Here is a 22,685-nt window from a genome sequence, read left to right on the forward strand (position 1 = left end):
GAAGCGCCATCTTTTTGCTACAACAGAACTTGTCAATTGAAGCAACCATCACAACAATTAAGTAATGCCTTCTAATTGGATTGTTGATTGGATTGCATAAGTTAATAGGGAAATCCGGTAATCCCCTTAAAATGCGGACAATTAGTATCCAAAGTTTTTAAATAATACGATGAAGATGCTGTAGCTTCCGGTTTTTCATGTAAAGGTGATACCTGCAAACGGTATTCAAAACGAACGAAAATAAAGTGAATTATGATAGTTTTAGTTAAATTCGATCAAAGCGCCATCTTTTTGCTACAACAGAACTTGTCAATTAAAGCAACCATTACAACAATTAAGTAATGGCTTCTAATTGGATTGTTGATTGGATTGCATAAGTTAATATTAATTAATATAGACAACACGTATTGCCAAAGACTATTGAAATTTAATTCTCAAGATTTTCGTGAAATTTAAAACGTAATTTTTACACGGAAAATCGAGGGAAATCCGGTAATCCACTTAAAATGCGGACAATTTGTATCCAAAGTTTTTAAATAATACGATGAAGATGCTGTAGCTTCCGGTTTTTTCATGTATAAGTGATACCTGCAACGGAAATTCAAAACGAACGAAAATAAAGTGAATTATGTTAGTTTTAGTTCAATTCGATCGAAGCGCCATCTTTTTGCTACAACAGAACTTGTCAATTGAAGCAACCATCACAACAATTAAGTAATGCCTTCTAATTGGATTGTTGATTGGATTGCATAAGTTAATATCAATTAATGTAGGCAACACGTAAAACTATTCAAATTGAATTCTCAAAACGTAATTTTTACACGGAATTCCGGTAATCCACTTAAAATGCGGACAATTGGTGTTCGTGATTTTGCATAACCGTCATACATATAGTCAATATATTATACATCAATTATATTTTACAAATGAACATCGGTGCTGACATAATAATCTATGCGGTTGACGCACGCTTGATTCATGGTGGTAATTACAAAGATAAATTAGTTTTCATATCTATATATATGATATTGCGTATATTGTTATGAGTGCTAGGATTTACAAATTTGTAGAAAATGTTATAACTTTATACGTTTACCAATTGTAGAAGTAAGGTTGCGAGTATTCGACGTGCTTCAATCCTTTCTTATAGACCACGGCTGCCAACATAACGTCGGCTTTCCGTTGCGTCATCAGCTTGATTCCCGTGTCGTAATCAACCGATTGAACGCTGTGACTTCAAATTAAACTTAATCAATTTAATACTATAACTAAATTTGTAGTGAATACTTGAAATGCAGTCGATCTTTAACGGTGTGCCAAATATCACCTAGGAAACCACCCAAACGCACATCGGAATCGTTACATGAAGTTATGTAAGGAAGCATCTGCAAATAAATCAAAGGATGCGTGAAAAAAAAATTGAGTAACAAAAAAAAGAGACTAACATTGTCAGCGACGACTCGCACGCTACGATTCTCCATCGGAAATTTATGCATGCAAATATTTTCTTTTCCGCCCTTCTACTTTTTTTTCTCGTATTGCTTTTGTTTCGTCGTTAAACTGCAATTTTCCCCATTCCGCAGCCGCCTCCGCACATTTTTGTATACTGAAAGCGGAATCGTGTTACATTAGCATTTATACCCGGCGCCTCCGCTTCTTCTATTTTTCTCTCTACACATATATTTTTCTTTCGCATCAATACAAACATTTCACCGCGAAATAAACAACTTACTTTCACTCCCAACTAATAAAAAAATGAATTATCCTCATCGACTTTAACCAGTCATCACAATAAATCACATTCGATTTGGAATTTCTCGTTAATTCTCCCTAAATTCTATTCATACTCGCTCGCTACAAACTACATTTAAGTAAACGTAAAGTTATACGACCCCTGAGTAGACGACACACACGCGTTATTTATACGAAAGTTCGAGCTCGTAAATCTTTAATCCCACACCGGGGGCGTTTGTTGCGCCACAACTTTCTTTTCTCCCAGGAAACAAAAGAAGAAATCTCAGGCGAATTTTCGCATGGAAATGTGATTGGCGCGGAGTGAAAACAATGCATACCGGATTTTCTCGTTCACCGCGAAACTCAAACATAGAGTTTTGATAACTATAGAAATGTGCGGACTAATAATAATGATACATTATTCAATAGAATACTTCACAATCCTTCTTAAAATGAAAAATTCCAACAAGAAAAACAATAGAATTCGTTACTGTGAGTTGTCATAAAAGAAGCGTTATTATTTTATTTTTTCATATTGAGGTTATGTCAATTTTCTCTTTATAATCGAATAATATTACATTTTAATGAATGATTTATGGAAGCATCTTTACATTTTAGCGTTTTTCTCAAAAAGTACGAACGTTGCATTTATATATTTATACTCAAATTATACTTAAAACTATAGAGAATAAGTATAGGATAAATTCGTACTTATAGCATTAACAGATTTTCTCTAATCTTTCGTTAAATTTTAATTAATGATTTATGGAAGCATCTTTACATTTTAGCGTTATTCTCAAAAGCTATGAACGTTACATTTATATATTTATACTCAAATTAAACTTAAAACTACAGAGAATAAGTATAGGATAAATTCATATTTATAACATTAACAGATTTTCTCTAATCTCTCGTTACATTTTAATTAATGATTTATGGAAGTATCTTTACATTTTAGCGATTTTCTCAAAAACTACGAATGTTGAATTTATATATTTATACTCAAATTAAACTTAAAACTATAGAGAATAAGTATTGGGTAAATTCATACTTATAGCATTAACAGATTTTCTCTAATCTTTCGTTACATTTTAATTAATGATTTATGGAAACATCTTTACATTTTAGCGTTTTTCTCAAAAAGTACGAACGTTGCATTTATATATTTATACTCAAATTAAACTTAAAGCTATAGAGAATAAGCATAGGATAAATTCGTATTTATAACATTAACAGATTTTCTCTAATCTTTCGTTAAATTTTAATCAATGATTTATGGAAGCATCTTTACAATTTAGCGTTTTTCTCAAAAACTATGAACGTTGCATTTATATATTTATACTCAAATTAAACTTAAAACTATAGAGAATAACTATAGGATAAATTCGTACTTATAAAAGTAACAGATTTTCTCTAATCTTTAGTTACAATTTAATGAATGATTTATGGAAGCATCTTTACATATTAGAGTTATTCTCAAAAACTATGAACGTTACATTTATATCTTTATACTCTAATTAAACTTAAAACTATATAGAATAACTATAGGATAAATTCGTACTTATAACATTAACAGATTTTCTCTAATCTTTAGTTACATTTTAATTAATGATTTATTGAAGCATCTTTCCATTTTATCGTTTTTCTCAAAAACTACGAACGTTGCATTTATATATTTATACTCAAATTAAACTTAAAACTATAGAGAATAAGTTTATGATAAATTCGTAATTATAGCATTAACGGATTTGCTCTAATCTTTTGTTACAATTTAATGAATGATTTATGGAAGCATCTTTACATATTAGAGTTATTCTCAAAAACTTTTAACGTTACATTTATATCTTTATACTCTAATTAAACTTAAAACTATATAGAATAAGTATAAGATAAATTCGTACTTATAGCATTAACAGATTTTCTCTAATCTTTCGTTAAATTTTAATGAATGATTTATTGAAGCATCTTTACATTTTAGCGTTTTTCTCAAAAACTATAAACGTTGCATTTATATATTTATACTCAAATTAAACTTAAAACTATAGAGAATAAGTAAATAATAAACTCGTATTTATAGCATTAACAGATTTTCTCTAATCTTTCGTTACATTTAAATGAATGATTTATTGAAGCATCTTTACATTTTAGCGTTTTTCTCAAAAACTACGAACGTTGCATTTATATATTTATACTCAAATTAAAATTAAAACTATAGGGAATAAGTATAGGATAAATTCGTATTTATAACATTAACAGATTTTCTCTAATCTTTCGTTACATTTTAATGAATGATTTATTGAAGCTTCTTTACATTTTAGCGTTTTTCTCAAAAACTACGAACGTTGCATTTATATATTTATACTCAAAATAAACTTAAAACTATAGACAATAAGTATATGACAATTTCGTATTTATAGCATTAACAGGTTTTCTCTAATTTTTCATTAAATATTAACTAATGGTTTATTATTCTGATAATAAGTAATGATCGATTATACGAAAACAGCGTTTCGGAAAAACAGCTGCATTGAGTTTTATTATGTTATGGGTTGACGAAGGGTGCTGTGACCATATTCTCGATGCGGAAGAGAAGGACGACAACAACAAATGAAATATAAAAAGGAGAAGTTTCGCATGTTTCAATGGCCTTCCCCACCGGTAGTATTATTAGAATTCCGTCTCCGTCTGGTGCGTATTCTTTTTTTCTCTCTCTCCCCTTCACCCCTGACGAGGGTTGCGTGTCCTCGTCAGAAAGGGGGGTTAAAAGTACGGTTATTATAATGGGGTGTGGGTATATGCATTATTTTTTTTTGTTTCTCCTTCGAAATCAGTCATACAATGTACATGTACAAAGCGTGGTGGGGATACGCGAACTTGGACTACTTCAGAAGGTCGGACCAATGGGAAAGCGGTATTTTCAAAAAAAAAAAAAAGAAAGACGTAAAGTAGCAGTCACCACTATCCATACCGTACGCGTACGTAAGAGACTCCCAGTGATCAAACTACGCTCGAGTCGTATAGACTGTGCCTCATAGTAAATTCGCGGGAAATTTGAAAATTCTGTGCGTACAGTGTCCACGAATTGTATGAAGTGCAGTGAAATATGCCGGATACGTGATTTTTGATTTGGGTAAAAAAATATATCAATAAAACAAAAGCAACGAACGGGGAACAAAAAAAAATTAATAATTTCGATAGAAATAACCATAATAAATTTATTATTATTATTGAATTAAACAATTGCAAAGAAGAAATGATGAAACATCGAGTAGGCAAAGAGAATCGTGTGGGCGTGCTCGAAGCGCAAAACAACAAAAGAAGAACGTTGTTGACATTTAAGACGTGCGGTTTTTGTTCCAGCGAAAACACGATGTTTTCAATTGAAATTCACCGATCGTCCTCGACTTCGTACAGAAATAATAACAAAAGAAGAACGAGTTTCAAAAAAAAAAAAAGAACTAGTAGTAGTATTTACGAAAAGGTGTCACCAAAGGTGATACCGTTAAACCTATAAATTAATTATTCGATTCGATTCAATTAACGGAAATCGACCGTATTTCCAATTTGAATTTAATTTCCACAATTTTTTTTCTATTCCTATTCGAATTGAGAGAGATTTTTGATTGCAGCATCACTAATTAAATTCTAAAATTCTAAATTTACGCTCGATCGGATTCTCGAAATGGAATACAAAAATTTTCGATTAGAAAGTGTAGATGAGATGAGAGAAGTCTTCTACTCTAGTCTTTCTCTCTTACCTTCTTCGGAAACGCCCTCAGTCGCTGCCGAAAAGCTCTCAACATTTCTGTTTATTTTTGGGCATTAATTAAGTCGAGATACCTCTTACGTAAAAAAATAAGTGTGGAAATCGATACGTTTGGAATACAAGAATTTTTTTTTCAACATTTCTTAATGTGATAGTCTCAGCTTTTAAAGTTGAAGTAAACATATTTTACTACTTACTTACTAAAACGCTGTAAATTCTAAATGAGAATACACGTTTTTATCATTTTTTAAGTTTAGATTTACTCATAAACATAGTTTACAACTTACTAATTAAATAATATACAAGGAAAGTTAAAAATTAGACAAAAAAATTGATTCATTAAAGTTGATTTTAAATAGGTTTACGATTAAGTTATTAGATTTTCATTGACTGACAAAGATTTAGTACTTAAGTAAACACATTTTTATAACTTACTAACAAAAAGATTACAAGTACTAAATGAAAATACACGTTCTTCTATATATTTATGATAACTAGTACTAAAGTTTTTATAACTAAATACAAAGTATTAAAAATTGATTCATTAAAACTTATTGACTCGCACTTAAAGCTACGATTTAGATATTACTTATTTTCATTGACTCAATAACGGTATATTTTCTTGATTTCTATTGAAGGTCATACGTTTATGCTACACTTAGTTCAAACACTTGATTTTGAATGATTGAAAATCTTGCCTCTTTATATTCATATATTTTTTGTTGTTAAAACACTTAACACATTCACTGATTTAGCACTTTATCGCATAAATTTGTATACTTTATTAACAGCTTTTTTCTCTATCTAAATAAGATGTCTCATTGCAATGTAAACTAAATAGTAATATAGTGAATCATTTTAATGAATGACTGTGATGACTAACTTTTGAATTTATTATAAGTTATAAAAAGAAAATTACAAATTTACAAATCAACTGTTATATCAAAAACTTTAAACGTTACGTTAAATTAGAGCTAAAACTATATAGAATAATATGTGTGTACATTCATATAAGTATCATTTACAGTTTTTTTGGTAATTTTCTATTAAATTTTCATAAAATATTTTAAAACTGGCAATTTTTTTTTCAAAGTTGATACTGACTATAGACTAAATTCAAATTGATTGTTTTATCAGTAAATGTGCGAATTAGAAGCCAAATAGTGAATTTTTATTCATTTCGTTGAATGTGGAAGGAAAAATTGGCCGCGCTCTATAATTGAATTAAAATCGTCGTGTTGGTTTTGTCCGGTTGTGATGGACGCAAATTGAACGAGAAAAAAGTAAACTAATAACTCTAACATTTTCCGCTCGAAACACGCAGAGGAAATAATTGGAGAAGAAATGGAAACAAAAAAAAAGAAACGTAGTTTTTCCAATCAGTAAATGGATACTTTTTTCTTGTTTTGTTCTTTCTAAATCGCAATTTTCGTTTGTTCTTGCACGTCTTTTGTTTAGGGCCTTGTAAGAAAAACCGTGCGAGGAGAATTCGATACAATTAGAACTGTAGAATTGAATTGTATGAAATAATATTATTGAAATCGAGAATTATTTACGCGGCTCGGGGGCATTGACGGCTCTTCGGTTCTATTTTCGGGTTCAACTTTGGTATCCTCTTCCTCCTCCTTCGCGCATCCAAATTTAGACATCAAATTGCTGCAGAACATAAGAATTTTTTTGATCCCCGATCTCAAGAAACGTACTTTTTCACTGCTTCAAATTGTTTAAATAATTGAATTTTTCTTTATAAATTCTTAGAATTTGAACTTGTGAAATTAATGGCGACATCTATTATCGTTTTTCTGTAAATTATATTGTTCCTATTTGAACCCGATTTTTTTTTAACCCGATTTCAAGAAACGTACGTTTTCTCACTGCTTCAAATTGTTTAAATAATTGAATTTTTCTATATAAATTTTTCCAATTTGAACTTGTGAAATTAATGGCGATATCTATTAACGTTTTTCTGTAAATTATATTGTTCCCATTTGAACCCGATTTTTTTTAATCCGATCTCAAGAAACGTACGTTTTCTCACTGCTTCAAATTGTTTAAATAATTGAATTTTTCTTTACAAATTAATACAATTTGAACTTGTGAAATTAATGGCGACATCTATTATAGTTTTTCTGTAAATTATATTGTTCCTATTTGAACCTGATTTTTTCTTTAATCCGATCTCAAGAAACGTATGTTTTCCCACTGCTTCAAATTGTTTAAATAATTGAATTTTTCTATATAAATTCTTACAATTTGAACTTGTGAAATTAATGGCGACATCTATTATCGTTTATCTGTAAATTATATTGTTCCTATTTGAACCCGATTTTTTTTTAATCCGATTTCAAGAAACGTACGTTTTCTCACATTGTTTAAATAATTGAATTTTTCTTTACAAATTAATACAATTTGAACTTGTGAAATTAATTTGATCATGGCGACATCTATTATCCTTTTTTTCTGTAAATTATATTATTCCTATTAGACGACATATTGCAACTGTAGACTGTAGTTTTTCGTTCAATGTAATCAGTATAAAACTCGTTGCTGCAGTTCCATTAAATTGATGAAAACTAAATCTGTGCCAGAGCTTCGAATAATTCCTTTCATTCTATGTGCCTTTTTTTTTCTTTCTTTCGTTCATTTCCCAATTATCGGGGGGAAAACCCGATTTGGCCGTATTCCCAAATTGCATAACACTTTGTCCGATGATCATTCATTAGGACACAAATAACATAGCAACAGTAACTATGCAACAACAAGAATAAAAAACAACAGCAGAAGCGCATACATAACATAGCGTAACGTGCAGAGAGGTAATCACATCAAAGAGCACATGTTTCATGGTCGCTGAGCAACGCGAAAACAAATTAAATGGATGGACTTTTTTTTTCCTGTTTTCGTTTGTTGACAAAATTGGAAGTCACGAAATCATCTGAAAACTGCAATATTGGAGACACGAACTAAGAAATCTCTAACTTTAAACTTTTCAAACAAACAACTTTTTTTGTCACACAGATACAATAAGTGTAATTTTTAAGTCTTAATTCAATACTAAGTTGGAATCCTTGAGACACGACGACCTTGCGAACGTTTCACATTCAATTAAAACATATGTAATTTTCTTGTTGTTACTGCTAATATTTTTATAATACTTTGTAATAATTATAATAAGCACTAGACACGTGTAGAAAAAGACAAAAATAATTGGATAATTTCAATTTTTTTTTACAGATATTTATTATATAAACATAAACATTACTTCACTCAATAATGTCTTCATTTTAACTTCATTCTAAAAAATTAATTATAAAAAAAAATCATTAATTTATCAAATTTTCTTAATTTTATCATAGCGACATCTATTATCTTTTTTTTTAATTAAATAATTCAATTTGTTGCGTTTTCTTCGTTTCCTTGCACTAAATAATTGAGTTTGGATATATTTTAATTATTCAGTCATCAGATTGCGAGAATTTCGTACGTAGTATGCAAGAGAAGACATCTCTGATCTGCGCTTTTCGCGTAATTTCCCTCGCGAATTCGCAAAGGTCGGGAATGCGGAAAGAACGGACGCAAATATCTCAAGACTGCGAGGATATTTTCAGCGACTATATAACTTTATATTAATATCTAATTAAGACGCGAAAACAAAACGAAATAAATATAATGGTGTTACGCTGCTATTGGAGGGTTTCGCAGGTCGTTAGCCTTTTGTTTTCCGCATTTAACAGAAGCCTTCTTCGTATCGATTACGTTTCGAGGATCAGTTTTTTTTTTCTATTGCATTATGCAACTTTACTAAAGCTCATCCATTTCCTGTATACTTTTTTCATTTATTTATTGTCTTTTCACATCTTCTTCACCCAGCAAACTACTTGAATTTTAAATCTGAATTAATAGCTGTAGTCTTCTCATCCTACAACTAATCCGGACTATTTTCTAGTCTTTAGTATGGATTATTACATTTTTTTTTGTACAGTTTTTGTCTTTTCTATTTGTTTCAATTTAGCCTAGTTTCTCATCTTAAGTATGGATATTTTTTGTTCTGTCCTCGAGGAGAAACGCATTAATTAAACGTTTCATTAATGTGACACATCAATGATTAAAAACTGGTCGTGTCCGCGCACGTTGTTGCATATGTGTATCCGTGTGGACACACCCGTATACAGCAGTAATAATAATGATATTGAAGGCGCGATCGGGCAACAAAACGTAGTTCGCGAATTCCGAATCGTTTTTCGTTTGTTTTAATATTCATTATTTCTTGGTATCATCGAAGCAGGCTTTTAAACAGTTGACAGATTGTTGTTGTTTTTATATTTAGTTACGATACAAGAATAGCCATGGATTACAAAAACAAAAGCGAATTAGGGTTTGGTCTCTTTCTCTCTGTTTACTCTCTAGTAGAGTTACAAATAACAAATGCAAACAAGGGCAAGACCCTAATTCTAAAATTACAACAAAAAAACACGTAACTTTTAGTTTCAATTAACTCTAATGAACTTATGTTTTTTTTAGTTCAAATCTACGATTTTTTTTAGTTCAAATCTACGATTTTTTTTAGTTCAAATGTAAGATTATATTGTTTTAGTTCAATTGCATGAAATATAAAATTCGCTTTTTTTTTTGGTAATATTCAAATGTCACTAGTTTTGAAAGTTTGTTTAAAGTCCACGTAAAAGAATGAACTGAATTCAGTTGGAAACTAAAGCATACATATTTATTGGATTATACATGAAAATCCTCACGTTTGACCTCATTCTTTTTGAAACAATCTCAAGTTTTTTTGCATATCTATTTTATTTTTTTTGAAACATAATATAAACTTTAAGTTAATCCGTAACTAGTTCAGCGTTTGTTTCAAAGAAATAGGATTAGTTGAATTAACAAACAAAAAAAATTAGTAGGTTTAGTTTATAGATTTAAATTTTATATTTTCACTGTCTTATAAATGTCTTTAAACTAATTTTTTGTAACAATTTTCTACACTTTTTTTTAAACAATTTAAATTTTTAATTTTATGAATTCACACTAGTTTCTAAACAAATTAAAATCCTGCAAAAAAATCTCTGAATTTTTCTATAAACTACATTTTTCAGTTTTTTTTTTTTTGTAATTTGTATTGATTTTGAGTGAAATTAGTTAACTACTAAAGTTAGTTCTGAAATATTGATTTAAGAACAATTAATTTAGAATGGAATTCGGGTGACTCACTTCAAGGACTTAGTCTACTTAAACAAATGAATTACTCCATTCAGTAGCAAACAAATTAAGCGTTTGTCGTTAACAAATTGTTATCATGCCATTAAGTTGCGAATTGTTAATTTACGTAGCGAATCATTTTGATAAGAAATGTAAGAAGTAGTAATACTTGGATTGTTTTTTTTTGGATCAAGGAAAACGAAAAGTTGAAACCCGTTTTTATTTTTGCGAATTGATGAAAGTGACCTTTCTTCCAATTCTTTCGACCCTGGTCAGAAGATAACCTCAGAAATTGTAAAATAAATAAAACAAAAATATGAAATTCGAAATTAATAAAACGTATGCTAATTACGGAGGTGATGAGTCACGTACGTTCGGTTCCCCGCTCGTTGCAAACTTTAAACTGTTCGATTGTTTACGTAACGTAACCTGGGAAATGTTGGCGTTAGTCATTTGTCAGGTAGCAGCAGGAGGAGTCGATTTTCCGACACATCGACAACTATAACAACAACAAAAGGAGTTTTATCCATCCATCCAAAAGATTCGTTGGACTATTTCACTATAGTCTCAATCGATGTCTACATAAATATATATATATTTAGAGTGTGAATATTACTCTCAAGGATATGACCAAAAACAAGCAGCAGAACTTCCCTTTGCGGAGCACCTTCGCCACCCTGAGTCGTAGGTTCAGGAAGAAAGACAAATTGAAAAGGTAAACTAACTAAATCGCAAATAAATGTGCACTAACTACTTAATATTTGCAGAAAAACAAATGCATTTAGTTTAATTTAAACTTTGCGTGTTGTAAATATCCAGTAGTTTTATGTCATTTATTTAATTGACAATTGTTTCCATAGTTATTACAGTTGATTTCAGACTTAAGTCTACAATTGTTTCCATAGTTATTAAAGTTGATTTCAGACTTAAGTTTCTTGATCGATAGTCTTTTGGTATTTTGTGTTTGGTTGTCAAACAATTTTGTTTATTTTTGCGAAGAAGCACTTGTTTTCAATATTTTGCTTATTTTCGTTTTTGTCAACATGGGACGAATTCAGTCTGCACTAGTTTACATTTAGTCTAGATGTCAATGAACTCAAGATTTACTTTACTAGCTTTTTTATATAAATTTGAACTATTTAAAAAAAAATTGGACTAATTTTTATTAAAATTTCTAAGGTTCAAACGAACTAATTATCTATAATCTAGATATATTTAGTTTAGTTTTGTTTAAAAATCTATAGAAAAAGATATTTGTACATATTTCAAAGATTTAATGAAAAATTGAACTATTTTTTAAAAACTTTAAACTAATTTTTATTCAAATTTCTAAGATTCAAACGAACTAATTGTCTATAGTCTAGATATATTTAGTTTAGTTTTGTTTAAGAATTTATACAAAAAAAAAACATTTTAACCAAAATTAAATAAAATTTGAACATTTTTCAAAGATTTTATAGATTTTTTTTTGTAAATTTCAATAATTTTTTTGAATTAATTTTTCAACATAATTATTATAATATATTGCTTGAAAAATTAATAGAAATCTCAACACAAATCGTTGATGTTTCTTTCTTTAATTAAACTGTTAATTTATCACCTCGTTAACTTTACATTTATATACTTTAGTTATTACTTATCTCAGAAATATCTTAATTTTAGGTTGTATACATCTTTTTTTTCTCCACCTGGACATAATTAAATTGAGTAAATTTTTAATTGCTTAATTAAATTTCGTTCACTTTATTTATATTTAAATATGCAATTAATTAAGTTTATCAACACTAAAAAGTAGACAAAAAAAAACAATTTCACGTCGAATCCGACGACGCGTTACGTCTCTTTCCTAATTGAATCCAATTAATTTTCAAATTCAAGCCAATTAAGTCACACTCTCAAAGTCAGTTTTTGTTTGTTTTATAATTTTTTGATACGTTGCTTAGCAACTGAGTATAATAAACATACATTTATTATGCATTGGTTGAATTTAAACTTAATTAGATTATTTAAAAATCGTTTCAACTACTGTTCATTTGAACTATTTTAACATTTACATACATCTACACAAAAATTCTAAGTTTTTTTAAACTTTGTCATCAATTAAAATATAAATTATGTTCAGAATCAATTACTTAATAATTGTTTATTAGAACTACTTTGAATATTGAATTACTTCAAAATCATTAAATAAAACTCTTTCTTTTTGCATGGATTGCTATGATCATAGAAACAGTCGATTTGAACTACCAAATGATGATGATCGTCATACTGGAAAGAGATTGATAGTAAAATTGACTAATCCTTTCTCATGTGAGAGGAGAAAATGTTGCTGATAGATGATGGGTTTTTACGGTGGACAACGATGGATCGCGTTTCGTCGTCGTCTTCGTATATGGATGGTTATAAATATTCTCTTGCGTCTCTCTGTATATGGGCTAAATTGCTTAGAAAGTCGCAGCTCGGTTAGAGGATTAAATTAGAAATGTCCACCATCGTCGTCGTCGTCGTCGACAATTCCCTCCTTCGCTGTACACAAAACGTGCCGACAATTCGCGATCATTTGTTTATTTATTTGTTTTTATTTAGACACGAGATGCAACAGCTACTTTCACGCGTTTCGTGGCAACCAAGAGATAACCGTGGATACTCTCTTATTTAATTTAAAAAAAAACAAACATTTCTCAATCTCAATTACTAAATTTTTACCTATTTCGATATTATTATACAAGAAAGTTAAGCAAGATTAGATTAAATTCCAATCCGTTTGAACTACTTACTTATTAGAACTATTTTGATTATTAATCAAATATCGTATAGAAAGTTAAGCAACTTTTGTCATGGATGTGGTGATTGCAATAATGCAAATAAATTTCAACAAATTAACCTTCCCTCCATCATTCTTATCTTTGACCAAATAACTTCAATTAGTTTTAACGACCGGCCGTTAATTATACGTAAATAAGAAAACGCGTTTGAAAAGTTTGTGATTGTTAACTTTTTCTTTTTTCGCGACCCGTTCTTGTGCAATTAACGATAAACTTGTTGCATACAACAATAACAACAAATAACTACACAAAAAATAATTTACCGCTCATTCATTAAGAGATGAAGAATTTCAACTTTCACGACTCGTTTCGGTTACCCAGAAGAAGTTGTTGCTAGCTACTACATGCAATACGTTTGTTTCCTTCTTTTCTTTATGTTTCTAATATATTATTCTGGACGAGTCGAGGATTCGCTTTCAAAACGACTTCTTCGTACGTACGTATGTATGTACACGAACTTTACGTGCGCATAAGCGTTCGCATCATATTTTAACGTACAACAAACTTTCCAATGATGCATATGCATGCAAGCACACCACACGAAGATTCGAAGAAGGAAATAATTATCAAAATCTTTACCGAATCAATTACAATGTGGACAAATCAATAATTCTAAAGTAACTTCATAACTTTTACTAATATTTATGTTAATTTCATGTATATGAAGTGTAGGATATTTATATATAACTAAATTAGTCATAATAGTTACGAACGTATACATAATAATTCATGTCATGGAGATGCGTATTAATTAATTATTTGTGATTAATCTATAGACTAATTAAAAAAATTCTATGAAAAATAAATATAAAACATGCTACAATATTACAAAAAAAAAGTAGGCTATATGAAACCAACAGTTTACTAATTAATAAATGACTTATTTGGAGCCTCGGGGAATTCCATAATAATAGCAAATGACCATTTATATAATCGCGTTTCCTTGGTGATTAAGGAAATTGAAATACGCAGCTTACTTATTGAAGTTAATTTTGTTTTTATTGTAATATCAAATTGTAATATGTAAGTTTTGCGTTGTGTAATTCGCAAGTAATTTCTTCGTGGAAATATGGTTGAAAACCTCTTGAGGATTCAGCGCGTCGCTTCCTCGATTTTACTTGTTGCGCATCGTGCCTCGACTGCAGAGAGATGAACAGGAGGACAACGTTGCAATATTTTGTCCTGTCCTGTCCTAACCTCGTCCTTTCCGTCCCTCGTTTTATCGGAGGGTTAATTTTAGCATCAATAGGAATACGGTTTTCTCCCGTATCGATTTCCTCCTCCACCTGTTTTTGCAAAATAAAACAGAAAATCGCAGGTCGGGGGCGGCTACGAACGCGCGCGCGCCCTCTGCATCCAACCACCGAACCCTCCTCCGTCAGTCTCTCGTCAGATCTTCCCTGTAGCAGGAGTGGACAATTTAAAAGAAAATAATGTAGTTATTAGCAAAGTTATGTGAGTTTCGAATTTATAATGATGATAAAACCTTTGCGAGAGCTCGTGCAAACGCTTTTCGGTCGAGTCACCCATGCTGATTCCCTGACCGCGTTTCCATGGCAATGAGTTTTGGTCACTTTGATCGCTGAATCAACAGCTGTCATCAACAAGCTATCATCTTGACGTTTCGTAAATTAATTGTTTTTCTTTTGTTTGTTTGTTTTTCAGGGACGTTCGCACTGTAGTTCTGACGAAGGGCAACAGTGGTTTGGGCTTCAACATCGTCGGCGGCGAAGATGGTGAAGGCATTTTCATATCGTTCATCTTGGCAGGCGGACCGGCGGATCTTTGCGCCGAACTGAGACGCGGCGATCAGATCATCAGCGTTAATGGTGTTAATCTGAGGAACGCGACCCATGAGGAAGCCGCGCAGGCCCTCAAAGTAAGCGTAAGAACCGAAACGAATTCTTACTGTGAGACGAAGAGAGATGTTAATTGCAATTACAATTGTTTTATGGCAGGGAACCAATCAGACTGTCACGATCGTCGTGCAGTATAGGCCGGAGGAGTACAACCGATTCGAGGCGAAGATACACGACCTCAAGCAGCAGATCAACCAGCAGGTGATTGGTGGAGTCGTTGGTGTTGGTGGAGGAGGTGGCGGCGGAGGCGGCACCTTGTTGCGAACCTCCCAAAAGAGGTCGCTCTACGTGAGGTTCGTATATAATCAAACAATCGTTTTGCAAATTATGTAATTGTTAATGTAAATGATATAGGGCTTTATTCGATTATGATCCGATGAAAGATGACGGCCTCCCCAGTCGGGGATTGGCTTTTCACTACGGAGATATCCTCCACGTGACGAACGCCAGCGACGACGAATGGTGGCAGGCGAGGCGCGTGCTGAACTCTGGAGATGAGCAAGGTATGGGAATTGTTCCATCGAAGAAGAGATGGGAGAGGAAGCAGAGGGCGCGCGATAGATCCGTCAAATTCCAAGGGCACATGCCGAACATCCTCGAAAAGGTAACCAACATAAAAAATGCATCCTAACAAACAAAGCGTACCAACTCGTAAAATTTTTGCAGCAATCGACTCTGGATAGGAAAAAGAAGAACTTTTCGTTCAGCCGTAAATTCCCGTTCATGAAGAGCAAAGACGACAAGAGCGAGGACGGCTCCGACCAAGAACGTAAGACAATCGAATCAAACTAATCATCAAATCCATCCCATTTGTTTTTCTTTTTTTTTTTCCATCATTATTTCAATTCAATTTATTTTTTGTTTCTTGTTTTTTGTTTTTTTGTATTTATTTTCGTTGAAATTGTTCCCCCTAGAATCTCCAACCGCCTCCCCTTTATCTGCGGTAGATACAGAATCGAGTACGCCATGTAAGTACTAAACGTACTAAGGTTGTTGTTTTTTTTTTGAAAAAACGAAAAAAAAGCGAGTAGCACAGGTTTTTGTTGTTTTTGAAGTTTTTTTTTCTCTCTCATTTGTTTTACTTCTTTCGGCACCACCGCCGCCGCCCTCTCACCTTTATTACAGCATTTATTTTGACCATCATTAACAGCACGACCGAATGACCATCATCATCATCTTGAAGTGCAAAAGTTCAAATAGATCCAATCTGTTGACTTGATTAATACTAATATTTACATTATAAAACAAATTGTGATAGTTTTTACACACTTGATAAAATGAATTGAATTTTTTTCTTGCAATTTCTTCATTAAATAACTGAAAATTCTTCATTAACGTAAGACTATATACTTTTTAAACAAACTAAATTGGATGTAAATTAGCAATTATTATTATTTCCGGTACCCGGCGCATCCACCATAATTGTATTCTTCAAAGGTTTACCACAAGATGTCGCTTTTATTGAATACAATTTATATTTTGTTGTGTGATTTTAAAAATATTGTTTATACGTAATACTTTGATGGTAGATTTTTAGTTAGATTTGTGTAATTGGAAAAAAGTGTGTTTAAATTTCTTAATAATTAGTTTTAGTTTATGAAAAATGAAAATTGGTCACAACTCGGAGAAATTATCTTATCCACAGCACAATTTGTTCTTAAACAAATAACACGCTTCAAAATGCTTCTGTACTTAACCCTTTCCGGACGTTTGGCGGATATATTCACTTGTCATCGAATCTTTTTCAGATGGATTCGTATAACTTTTGAACAATACTCGGCAATTTCACAAAAACCTTCAAATAATCTCCGTCCGCAAAGGGTTAAAAAAAAATCTTCACTGATTTAGGATTGAAGAAAAAGGCAACAAAAAGGATATTTTTTCTGTGCACAATGCATTAACTTCTTATTTGTTTTCAGATGACTTATCTCCACTATATACTACATTGATTGTTTTTGTTTGATTAACACTCTCACATATACACGAACATTTGTGAACTAATTGGAATGTTGTTTTTTATTTTATTTCTATAATTATTGTTAACTACAATTGTCGTTTACTAAAAAGAGAATGCATTTTGGTTTTTCGTTTGTTTTTTGGCAATTATCGTTTATAGCTTAAATTAATGTTTTTTTATTCTTTATGTTGCAGCCTTCATGTTGTGTTACACTCAAGAAGACGCCAATTCCGAAGGTACAGTATACGAACTATTATTATTTATTTCTTTTAGTATTAATAATATTTATATATATAAGTTTCTATTCTTGTTTCGTTCGACTCGTTTCACTGTTACCATGGAAATGCGTATATTTAACTGTATGCGTCTCTCTCTCTCTCAATCAATTGTTATTATTTATATTGTTTGTTACTATGGAAACGATGCGTATGGAACTATGTGGATCGAATTGTGATCTCTCTATGTGTGTTGAAGATGATGATGATTTTGTGTAATTTCTGAAAGTGTCGGTGTCGTTTTGGTTTTACTATATATGACTTTTTTCTTTTTTGGCTTCTTTCTGTGTTTCCATAGTACAGGTGAAATATTATATCGCGTTGAGCTGCCTTACATGGAAGAAATAACTCTTATTTATCTGGAGAATAATGATAATTATGACAGCTATAGTAAGTGTGTTAGTGTTGTGACTGCATGGCAATCGCCAATGCCCACTTAATTTATTATTATTATATATACATACATATATTATAATAACCCCCCCACCCCCACTTTTATCTCTCTATCTCTCTCTCTCTATTTACATATTTCTTTCTTTATCTTTATCATATGCATATATGTGTATTTAGTATACACACATATACATACATCAAAGAGAATTCAAAATTTTAAATATTCCCGCGAAAACCGTTTTTTTTTATTATTATTTTGCCCATCCAATCCGCGCCAATCCCTTATTCAAAACAGAAAAAAAATGCAAATTTATGTTTTTAAACGAATCCCAAAGATTTATTTAGATTCTTATTATTTTTAGTTTATTCTTCTTTTGTTTCTCTCTCTCTCTTCAGTTGTTTTCATTTATTTTTTGTTTTTTTTTTTGTAAAGAAAAACAATTGCACGAAAACTGATCTATTTGAACTATTCTATTGAAAATCGTTCAGGTTTTTCGTTTCGTTACAAAAAAAGTAAGCTACACACTGTATATTGTTGTACATATATTATAAATAGTTCAAAAAATTATTATTTCGGATTTGATCCATTTCACTTTTCTCATTTATTTACACACACTCAATTATTCAAATCATTTGTTTATTTGTTGTTATTATTTCTTCTTCGTTTGTTTTTTTTTTTTGGTTCATCGATTGTTTAGATTTTGTTTTGAAACGAGAAAACTAATCAAGGATAAAAGACGTATATTAATCATTTTTTCTTTTGTTTTTTTGATCGTAGCTTGATTTTCGCTGAACTTTATTGTTTTTGTTTTGTTTTATCTTGACTTACTTTTAGAACGAATGTGCATACATAGTTGATATATTTAATACTTCTACGTTTATCTTTAAATGCATCCTCTTCTCTTTTGCTTGTCATATTACCAATTGTGATGGTGTGTGTAAATTTGAACTACTTTATCATTTGAACTATTGAATTATTGGAATAGTATGAAGAGGATGCACGTCTCCATGTTGTTGTTTTGTTCCTATTCGATTCAATCTAGTGTGCATTTTTATTCGTTTCGTTGATTATCACTAGAACACTAGAACTTTTATTGTTTTTCTCCTCTTTTGTTTTAGGTTGTAAGTAAATAATTAAGTAGGTGTTGTTGTGTGTGTAAAAAACTTGAACTTTTTTGTTTTTTTTTTTGTTTTCATTTGCGTATTAGCAACGATTCGAACTTGTTTCCAATTAATTAATTTTGATTGATTGATTGATTTAATCCATTGTCTCGTTGTCTCAAAACAAAATTTTGTTTTTTTTTTTTGAGACAATGCGAGCTTCTTTTTTTTTCTCTTTTAGAAGAGATGTCGTGAGTTTTATTCTAAAACTTTATTCTTTCATTTTTAATCCAAAAAAAAAAATAAACATTTGTGTCATGCGTATGCCCACGACTTGTGTCATGTGAATACTCTCGTTATTCGTTATTCTTTTGTTCGTTAACATATTTTGTTTTGTTTTTCTTTCTTCTTTTGTTATTATTATATTCGTTGTAAATCGTTACGTGTAAATCCGGCTACACCAGAGCTTTCACTTCAGATGTTTTCCGTCTTCACTGGCAAATTATGTTTAGAATCATAACGCGAAACGAAACACTAAAAACTGATTTAACAACAAAAAACATTTAGAAACACTGTTGCATACATAATAAACAAATTGAACTAATTCGTTACTTTTTGAACTATTTCAATCAATTAGTTCAAAAGTTAATATCTCATAATTTTCTATAAAACTAATGAGTTTCCGAAGTTATTTGCATTTAGAAACACTTTTGCATACATAATAATCAAATTGAACTAATTTGTTACGTTTTGAACTATTTCAATTAGTTCAAAAGTCAATATCTTATAATTTTATATAAAACTAATGAGTTTCTGAAATTATTTGCATTTAGAAACACTGTTGCATACATAATAAACAAATTGACCTAATTCGTTACTTTTTGAACTATTTCAATCAATTAGTTCAAAAGTTAATATCTTATAATTTTCTATAAAACTAATAAGTTTCCGAAATTATTTGCAGACTTCATCAAACATAAATTAAGTTTAGATCAGATTTTTTAATTAATTGATGAATTAGTAATGTTTTTTTTTAAAATCAGTTTTTAATTGTAAAAGAAAAAAAATACGTTACGTTACATTTTCTTATGTTTTAGTTTGTTTTGTTTACATTTATTTATGTTTTAGTTTGTTTTGTTTTGTTTTGTTTTCGAAAGAGAATTGGCTTTTCTCGTCTTAGACGACGAGTTTTAACCGTAGAACAAACTTGATTTTCGATTAATTAATTAATTCGTTTGTTTCTTTATTATTAACTTATTATTTCTTTACGTTTAAGTTACGTTATGTTTGCACCTTTTCTTTTGTTTTATTTTTTTTATATATATATAAATTATTTTGTTTTTATTACGGATTTTTGTGTGTTTGAGGAACGTTTAGATGATTGCTAACATCGCGATTTCGATTCTTGCAGGCAACGAGGAGTGCGTACTCTCCTACGAACCCGTACAGCAGATGCAGATCAGCTACACCAGACCGGTGATCGTTTTGGGTGCGATGAAGGACCGCATCAACGACGATCTCATCTCCGAGTTTCCAGATAAATTCGGTAGCTGCGTTCCACGTAAGTCTTAATAAGATGATTTGAAGTTATGATATTGATGATTGATTTGTGTAATTTGTAGATACGACAAGGCCGAAGAGAGAGTACGAGGTTGACGGAAGGGATTACCATTTCGTCGCCTCCAGAGAGCAGATGGAGAAGGACATTCAGAATCATCTGTTCATCGAAGCCGGACAGTACAATGATAATCTTTACGGTACGTCGGTGGCTTCGGTGAGGGAGGTAGCTGATAAGGGAAAGCATTGCATTCTCGATGTAAGCGGTAACGCCATCAAACGGCTTCAAGTCGCACAACTCTATCCGGTTGCGATCTTCATCAAACCCAAATCGGTCGAATCTATTATGTAAGTTGTAACTACGTCTCTAGTTTAGATTACTTAATTTAATGGTTTTTTCTTGTTTTGGTTTGTAGGGAGATGAATAAGAGGATGACCGAGGAACAGGTCAAGAAAACGTTCGAGCGTGCTCTGAAGATGGAGCAGGAATTCGGCGAATATTTCACTGGTAATCATTACTTTCTTTCAATTCAATTAGTTAACATCCATTTGTAAACTATTTAGGATTAACTGTTTAGTTGAGTCTATATCGCAAGCACGACAACCGAAAGACCGTTTATCGAAATCCCGACGTTCGAAATCACTGCTGTATTGAAATCCCGACTATGTCAAAATCTCGACTACCATAATCCCGACAATCAAAATCCCAACTCTATCGAAATCTCGACTACCATAATCCCGACTATATCAAAATCCCAACTCTATCGAAATCTCGACTACCATAATCCCGACAATCAAAATCCCGACTACCATATTGTAGAAATTTATAATAATAAAAGACACTGCCGGGATTTCAATATAATCGGGATTTCGATATAGTCGGGATTATGGTAGTTGAGATTTTGACATAGTCGGGATTTCGATAGATAGGATTTCGGTTGTCGGGTTTGCGATTGCCACCGATTTAGTTAACAATAGATTGTTGAACTATTTAATTAAGAATAAACTAATTTTGTTCCTTTTCTTTTAGCTGTGGTGCAAGGCGATACTCCTGAAGACATATATTCGGCGGTGAAGGACGTGATCGGACAGCAATCCGGCCCGAAGATCTGGGTGCCGACGAAGGAAAAGCTGTGACCTTCGGCCCCACCCGTGTGGACACTACCGCCGCGCTCCTCCTGCTTGCACTGAGAAAGATACAACATCCCAACCACCACTTCACCATCCCAGAATCCTCCTCCAACGGTAAATTACCAGATCCTCCTCGAACCCTACCTAAATCTAACGTTCTTCTTCTTGTTGTTGTTGTACACCAACAATACTCTACTCTATTAGAACTACTATTACTACTATATAACTATATTAATCGTGCAGTGCCTACCTTTGACCTACTACTACTACTACTCTCTCTCTATATCTAAATCTTACTTACTTAATACCCCCTCTATCTTCTCAAACAAAAACACACACACCAACCAAACCCTATCCAATATCTAGTAGACAAGACGATATGAATATTTATATAAATGCGAACCTGCTTGCAAACAAACAAACAAAAAAAACATACATTTAGCGTTATATATATAGTAAAGAAAACAAAAAAAAACAAAAGAAGAACCAGCACCTCTCTCTCGTTCTCCCCACCCCACACAAATTTCATCCCCCTCTCTATATATATATTATATAAAACGTCTATAACCGTTATTCCGAAAGAGAGAAGAAAAAAAAAGAGATCAAGAACCCTTATAGCATTATAGCGAAACAAAAGAATTGCAAATCCCGAACATTTGTTTCTCCCCATCCTCTCACTCTCTCTCTATAAATATATACACATATATTATTATCATTATTAATATAAACGTCAACGTTTTGTCTTCTTTTTTTTTGTTGTGATGATGAAAATGTATCAAAAACAAAAAAAAATCAAAGCCTACTCCCGTTTCTTGTGGACCCAAAACAGCTTTCTGTATAGATGTGTGAAAAAAACAAAACAATTGCGAACCAAAAAAAAAA

At 31.4% G+C, this 22,685-nt stretch overlaps 2 protein-coding genes across 9 annotated transcripts in view; one reads left to right on the top strand and one right to left on the bottom strand.

The window, feature by feature from the left end:
* LOC108569960 overlaps positions 1 to 1,481 on the bottom strand; it is a 4,525-nt gene extending 3,044 nt beyond the window's left edge. The window contains exons 1-3 of the mRNA XM_017931747.1: positions 1,446 to 1,481; positions 1,288 to 1,385; positions 1,097 to 1,234 (exon numbers count right to left, since the gene is read on the bottom strand). Of these exons, the coding sequence (XP_017787236.1) occupies positions 1,097 to 1,234; positions 1,288 to 1,385; positions 1,446 to 1,481 (272 nt within the window). The remainder of the gene's footprint in view (positions 1 to 1,096; positions 1,235 to 1,287; positions 1,386 to 1,445) is intronic.
* Positions 1,482 to 4,693: 3,212 nt separating this feature from the next.
* Positions 4,694 to 22,685, top strand: LOC108569963 (disks large 1 tumor suppressor protein). 8 transcript variants are annotated; one of them, XM_017931750.1, is made up of 13 exons: positions 4,695 to 4,864; positions 11,155 to 11,420; positions 15,196 to 15,415; positions 15,489 to 15,682; positions 15,744 to 15,993; positions 16,056 to 16,158; positions 16,304 to 16,357; positions 17,541 to 17,582; positions 17,925 to 18,011; positions 20,527 to 20,676; positions 20,738 to 21,020; positions 21,089 to 21,180; positions 21,703 to 22,685. In XM_017931750.1, the coding sequence occupies exons 2-13, from the start codon at positions 11,332 to 11,334 to the stop codon at positions 21,807 to 21,809; spliced, it is 1,671 nt and encodes a 556-aa protein (XP_017787239.1). In that variant the 5' UTR covers positions 4,695 to 4,864; positions 11,155 to 11,331; the 3' UTR covers positions 21,810 to 22,685. The 8 variants fall into 8 exon arrangements, with proteins under 8 accessions (XP_017787241.1, XP_017787243.1, XP_017787239.1 ...); XM_017931751.1 differs by having other exon boundaries at positions 4,696 to 4,864; positions 15,196 to 15,409; XM_017931752.1 differs by lacking the exon at positions 16,304 to 16,357 and having other exon boundaries at positions 4,694 to 4,864.

The sequence above is a fragment of the Nicrophorus vespilloides genome, unplaced genomic scaffold, assembly GCF_001412225.1.
Source record: "Nicrophorus vespilloides isolate i.1.1-1 unplaced genomic scaffold, Nicve_v1.0, whole genome shotgun sequence".
In the NCBI taxonomy this organism is placed as follows: domain Eukaryota; kingdom Metazoa; phylum Arthropoda; class Insecta; order Coleoptera; family Silphidae; genus Nicrophorus; species Nicrophorus vespilloides.